Source organism: Schistocerca serialis, chromosome 8 (genome assembly GCF_023864345.2).
Source record: "Schistocerca serialis cubense isolate TAMUIC-IGC-003099 chromosome 8, iqSchSeri2.2, whole genome shotgun sequence".
Classification (NCBI taxonomy): domain Eukaryota; kingdom Metazoa; phylum Arthropoda; class Insecta; order Orthoptera; family Acrididae; genus Schistocerca; species Schistocerca serialis.
In genome coordinates this window covers 437635628-437642489 of record NC_064645.1, presented here as the reverse complement: position 1 = coordinate 437642489, position 6862 = coordinate 437635628, and the positions used below count along the sequence as shown (strand labels likewise).

Genomic DNA, 6862 nt, shown 5'->3' with positions numbered 1-6862 from the left:
TTATAAAACTGTAGGGCAGAGAGTATAATAGTACTGGTCTCTTGTTATCTTTAAGACTATACCTAGCTAGATCTGTGGTAAGCACTCAATATTAACTGCAAACTGTAAAGTGGCCATTTTGTGGAGAATGTCGGAAGTGAGAGCTTGCGATCGGCACAGAACACGTTGGCTGCTGAGACAAATCCTGACTGCTCCTCCCAGGCCTTCTTTAGGGAATAAATGAGCATGTAATGTGTTTCAGAAGTGGTATGAAAGTTAATGGTGAGCCATTAGGGCCAGCTACACCTCACCTCTTCACTCATTTTTTTTATTAATAGTAGTAACCACTGTGCACAGTACACCATGCGAGTCAATATTATTTTCCCAATGATTACTTTATTGCAATGGTGCACAGTATCGTTATGTAGCTAATGTTGGCAATGAGCAAAATCATTCCATAGCAGCCTATAGTTAACAGAATTTACACAAGTGGCTTTCACTGTGAATTCACCGAGGTGGTCAGATTGTGATTTTGATGTTAGAGCTATACAGGCTTTGTATTTAACTGAAGGTATTCCTTGGTTTGATAAAAACTTTGCAGGTTCTGTAATATACTACTCTCTGTAGTTAGCAGACATAGTGCATTTGTTTCATGTAGTTCTCACAAATAAACTTGTAGATTACACATATTGAGGGTAGTGTTTTTTTTTCTTACTTCAAATGTAATAGTTTAAGAAATGTAAATGAGAGAAACTAGAGGTGTTCACATCCCTGGCAGCTGTCCAGAAAAGTATTCAGGAAAAATTAGATTTTGTTGCACAATAACATCCCTGCACACCTTTCATTATTTGTTTAATATTAATTTCCCAAGAATAATGCTATTTTTCTCTCTCTTTGTTATGGTTGATGGCAATCACTGATTTTATTTTTACACTGACCTGTTTCACCTCTGATTTACAGCTCCTTGATCCCTTATTTGTGAATGATAGAAATAAACAGTAAAACTACATATGTGTCAGTACTTTAATGCACTTTTGTCAAAAACACAGGACTCCATGTTACACACTCTTAACAAAAATTCAAATGTACAGGTAAGGTAGATGACATTTTTTACATTTTCTATTAGAAATGACAATTTTAAAAGTTTTCTGTTAGTCTTAACTGACTGTATTAATAGAATTCTGTGCCACTGATCCATATTGATATGGCAGTTTTAGCAGACAATATGTTCTCTCTCTCTCTCTCTCTCTCTCTCTCTCTCTCTCTCTCGCTCTGTGTGTGTCACTCACACACACGCGGGTCAGTCACACAGTTTTTTAATTTTCAGTTGTAGTTAGTAATTGTGTGTGGACACAGTACTTTATAAGCACATCTCACACTGCAGGATAAAATTGGCTCTGTGGAAATTTACCATGAATAGTGAATACTTGCTTGGTTCTCAGGTCCACATGGGATCTTGTTCCCAATACTACTGGCTCTAACTCAGGATCTTGACTGATCTGTGTAACCTCCAGTTGCACTGCCATCAACTACAGACACTCAGGTATTAGACAGTGTGATCTAAAAGAGGGAGTGGCTGTTTATGCCACATAGTTGCTAAATGTTCTTTAATTTGTTTGTGCAAGTGTGTTTCTGTGTCAGAAACAAACATTCAAACTTACTTTAATTCATGTCAACGTATGATTTTGGGAGTTATTGATTCGAATATTAATGGTAAACAAAAAATGATCATTTTTGGGCGAAAATGATAAAAACTACAAAATTACTTAAGAAAAGAAGCTGCAGAACTCTCATTTGTACAATGGGATTTCAGAACGTGCCATAAGAGTTGCTGATGTCGTGAAGTGTATGTTTGTCGTGTGGGCATGTGCCTGTGTGTATAACTAGCAAAATAATTCACTTTACAGTCTTTTCCAGTAATTATGGGTGTGAAGTTTCTACAAGTCCACAGCAGTAATCATTGTGGATCAGGGCGAGGTGAACTGACATGATAATTGTAAATGTGGCACTGCACAAACTGGAGACATTGTCATCCCAAGAATGACGTAACTGGCTAGCAATGAAGAGCAATATTCACAATGAGGAATGAATGAGGTTCTATTTACAAGAATAGCAACTTACTCGTCTCAGAGCATTAACATGTCGCTAAATTCTGAGAGAACAAAGAATAACTTTCATACTGTTAGGAGTGTACCTGTAATGTTAAGTACAGTACATGAGAAGTTTACTGCATTAGTATTTCATTTAATTACTGCTCAGTTATCTGAATTTACCACCACTGTAGGTGTGTTAACACTTGTTAATATAGAGGAGCAGCAGTTGTATTCGTTAATCTATACGAAAACGAGGCCGGATAAGATTGGGGCGGCACACTATGTTCAGGGACTACTTAACTAGTTATTATAACCACATAGGTAATTAGAAAGCAAATGGCTGTACAAATGCTGAAACGAATATTCCACAAAATGGCACAATTATTTCCGACCTCCAGCTGTGCAAGTTTAGTATCGTCAGTTGTGAAGAGATTAAGGTCTGTTACGAGTGGTAGTTACGGTCCAACCTGCAACCTCACACATTTCTCGCACGCACTAAAGCCGGAAGTCGAGGCGCGGTACAACTCGAGACCTCCACGCGTACGCGTTCGGTGGGCGTGATGTGACGATTCTTTCAGGTCCCTTGCTTCTTATTTCTGAGTTTGAACCACCCGGCCGTCACCCTGGTGTCCTTCGGCATCGAAGCCGACCTCGAAACTTTGCCAGAGTCTTTCGTCCTGTCCGCGTCCTTCTTGTGGGTGGAATTCTTGTAGCCTCGGCTGCTGCTGTCGGCAGTACTGAGCTCCACGGCGGAAGCATTGAGGGCAGAGTTCTTCCCGGAGGCGGAAGACCTCTCCTTGCCTCGGAGGCGCGCATTGCTGTGGTCGCTGTGGCGGCTCAGGGACTCCACCGAGCCGGCGGGTCCCAGACCGCCGCCACCTGCCGCCCTCTTCTTGGCGGAGTTGCGCATTTCGAGGGTGTGCCTCACGCCCCCACTGGCCCCGTTCTTGTGGCTGAGCGACTCGACGGACACGGCCTTGGCGACCTTCTGCTTGGCGTGGATCTTGGAGGCGGCGTCGGCGACCCCGCTCCTCCGCCGCGATACGGCGCGGCTGGTGGTGGCACCGGACCCCGCGGGGGCCTGCCGGTGCTGCGAGCCCGAGGACGGCGCCTTGGGCGGCCGCCCGTTCTTGATGTAGTTGCGGTTGTTGTCCTCGTTCGTGTAGTGCACCTCGAGTCCCTCGCGGTAGTGCTTGGGCCGCCACGGAGCCAGCACCGAGATCGACCGCGAGATGGTCTTGGTCTGCGGCTGCAGCTGCGATGACGTCACCGAGGACAGCTCCTCGCGGCTCTGCGCGCGGCGGGCCGTGGCGTGTGACCGGGGGCCCGGGATGTCGCCCACTGGAACACAGACGGCACGGTCAGGCGGGCGACCACGCATCTCGTGAGTGAGTGAGTGAGTGACAGACTGTTGTTCTCCGAGTGCAGAACATTTACGATTTCACCAGAAGATCAGTATTAAAAGATTTACTGGCCTAGGCGCTCAGTCCGGAACCGCGGGACTGCTACGGTCGCAGGTTCGAATCCTGCCTCGGGCGTGGATATGTGTGATGTCCTTAGGTTAGTTAGGTTTAATTAGTTCTAAGTTCTAGGCGACTGATGACCTCAGAAGTTAAGTCGCATAGTGCTCAGAGCCATTTGAACCATTTTTGATTTACTGGCGCTGCAGTAACACAACTTATAATGCTATATACCGTGTTGTATGTATGCACACACGGTGTGTCCCTCCTAAAAGTCGTCTGGCACATCTTCTCTCATTTATTGATGGATATTTGAATTTTCGTTTTTGAAATGTGTAGCTGGAGTCAGCATGAAAGGTTTGATGAGCAATATCTCTATTTCTGCTATGCCCCCTTCTACGAGCAAGTAGGCTGTTTAGGTTTTTATGTTGGTAACGCCATGTAGCGCTCTACATGAAAATCACTGACTGCGCTGGTTTGCATTGTTGGAATCTGATATTGTGATGTTGGGCAGTTGGCTGTTAACGGCGCGTAGCGTTGCGCAGTTGGAGGTGAGCCGCCAGCAGTGGTGGATGTGGGGAGAGAAATTGCGGAGTTTTGAGAGCGGACGATCTGGATGTGTGTCCATCAGAGACAGTAAATTTGTAAGACTGAATGTCATGAACTGCTATATATATTATGACTTTTGAATACTATTAAGGTAAATTCATTCTTTGTTCTCTATCAACATCTTTCATTTGCTAACTATGCCTATTAGTAGTTAGTGCCTTCAGTAGTTTGAATCTTTTATTTAGCTGGCAGTAGTGGCGCTCGCTGTATTGCAGTAGTTCGAGTAACGAAGATTTTTGTGAGGTAAGTGATTTGTGAAAGGTATAGTTTAATGTTAATCGGGGCCATTCTTTTGTAGGGATTATTGAAAGTCAGATTGCGTTGAGCTAAAAATATTGTGTGTCAGTTTAGTGTTGATCAGAATAGGTAAAGAGCGAAATGTCTGAGTACGTTCAGTTCTGCTCAGCTGTTTGAAAATCAAATAATGTAAGAGGTTTATCAGCACAGTAATTCATTAATTTTTCTAAGGGGACGTTTCATACGTACCCATTCTATACAGAAGTTCCACATCAGTCTAGTGTGATATTCATTTTATCGATTTGTGTTAACAGGGACAAGAAAACACGAAACATAACCGGTACTCCAGCAGCGACAACGCGGTCCTTATCGGCGCTGACTGCTACCGCCAAGAAACAGCGTTGCTCCACTGCTGAAAAACTGGTTATTCTTCATTTTTTACTGTCCCTGTTAATAGATATCGGTAAAACGACTATCACACGAGATTGGGATCACTCTGTCGAATGGGTACGTAAAATTTCTCTTTAAAAATTTTTTGTTTGTTGCTGGAAATAAACCGACGTTTTCCTTCAACACTGGGCATCACAGGAAAGTGGTGATGGGCAGCATTTGTTTGGGCTGACTCCACCTACACATTGCAAACACGAAATAGCAAATACCTGCTAAAACACCAGAGGCAACGTGCCTGACGACCCGTAAGAGAGAGAGAGAGATTCTGCTTACACTAAGACAGGGGACATCTCATATCTTCCGTATCAGGCGCATTGTAGGCTAATGGCGTGTTCTGGAGTAAGCGTGGGCACTTAACAAATGGCTCTGAGCAGTACGGGACGTAACATCTGAGGTCATCAGTCCCCTAGACTTTGAACTACTTAAACCTAACTAACCTAACGACAGCACACACATCCATGTCTGAGGCAGGATTCGAACTTGCGACCGTAGCACCAGCGCGGTTCCGGACTAAAGCGCCTAGAACCGTTCGGCCACAACGGCCGGCTGGGCACTTAACAGTTCACCATGTGAGCTCTGGCACCTGGTGGGGACTATCTTAACTATCTATCGAAATGTACGTAAACTGCAAAATGCTGCCAAATGATCAATTTATATTAAGTTTTCCATAGTAAGTATTGAATAAATGAAACAGTTAATATAAAGAAAGATTTACAATGTAAATTTATATCAAACAAATAGCTAAAGATAATTACAAACAAAGCTACAGAAAACTGAAATATAATGTTCTTATCAGCTGTAAAATACTTGTATAATAGAACTTGTTCTCAATAGGCTTCGAAATAAGTTTTATTATTATATCATCATTATTCACCATTGGTGGAACCATCATCCTGCTTAGTTTGTTCCGCAATATTCTGATACAAAGGTGAAAGACAGATTTTCCAGAGGAGACGGAATCTATTCGGTCGTCAAACTGGCTCGAGCATGCAATGCGCATTCAAAATAGTGATTTAGGAAGATACTGAACAAAAATGTACAGAAGTATCAACATGACACTGCTGTCTTTTTTCCTTTTCTTTAAAAAAATTCAAATGGGATTTCGCATGGAGTGTGATGTTGATCTTATTAAACGCTAGGTTGTAATTATTTCAGTAACTGCCTGCTTTCTCTCATTATGCTGTAGGCTGTTATGTGATCTATTTCACCCTGAGAACATACGTTGACGAAAGTGATGTTTGTCTAGTCTGAACCAATAATTATGACCGAGCGAGGTGGCGCAGTGGTTAGCACACTGGACTCGCATTCGGGAGGACGACGGTTCAATCCCGTCTCCGGCCATCCTGATTTAGGTTTTCCGTGATTTCCCTAAATCGTTTCAGGCGAATGCCGATATGGTTCCTTTGAAAGGGCACGGCCGATTTCCTTCCCAATCCTTCCCTAACCCGAGCTTGCGCTCCGTCTCTAATGACCTCGTTGTCGACGGAACGTTAAACACTAACCACCACCACCACCAATAATTATGAGTGCAGGGACGAATTAACAAGCTATGGCCCTCTGGTGAGCAACTTCCCGATTATTTAAACCAACTTTTTAAAGACAACATAGTTAGCCAAGAATACAAAAAGGCACTGCTATCTGCATTCCCTAATAGATTGTTTTTATTCCATGCAATCATGATGAGCAGGAGCGCTTTTTTCTGGCCATACGTTATGTAATGCAGAATCGACACCTTTTATCTTACGTTTAAAAAAAAGAGTACGATTTATTTAGAGGAAAATGTGTCATAGATATCCCAGTAAATGACATTGTCTTTGGGAATGAAATTTGCAGTTTTATTTCTTGTAAGTTGGCACCATACTTTTTTGTTATATACGTCGGAAATAGCAAGTCGCGCTCAGTAAATCAGTGTTTCTTGTTCTGCGGTGTTTTCGCTGCTACAGGCAGGAGTTTCAGAGCTGTTTACGTCAGTTTTGAGTTAGCCTAATTCAGTGCATTTCTTCAAAAATCCTGGGAAGCATCTGATATTTGGTG

General features: G+C 43.0%; 1 protein-coding gene across 2 annotated transcripts in view; it reads right to left on the bottom strand.

The window, feature by feature from the left end:
* Positions 1 to 988: 988 nt before the first annotated feature.
* Positions 989 to 6862, bottom strand: part of LOC126416770 (zinc finger CCCH domain-containing protein 13) — a 386118-nt gene continuing 380244 nt past the window's right edge. For both annotated transcript variants that reach the window (XM_050084619.1, XM_050084621.1), the window contains one exon: positions 989 to 3413. In XM_050084619.1, the coding sequence (XP_049940576.1) occupies positions 2647 to 3413 (767 nt within the window). In that variant the 3' untranslated portion in view covers positions 989 to 2646. The remainder of the gene's footprint in view (positions 3414 to 6862) is intronic.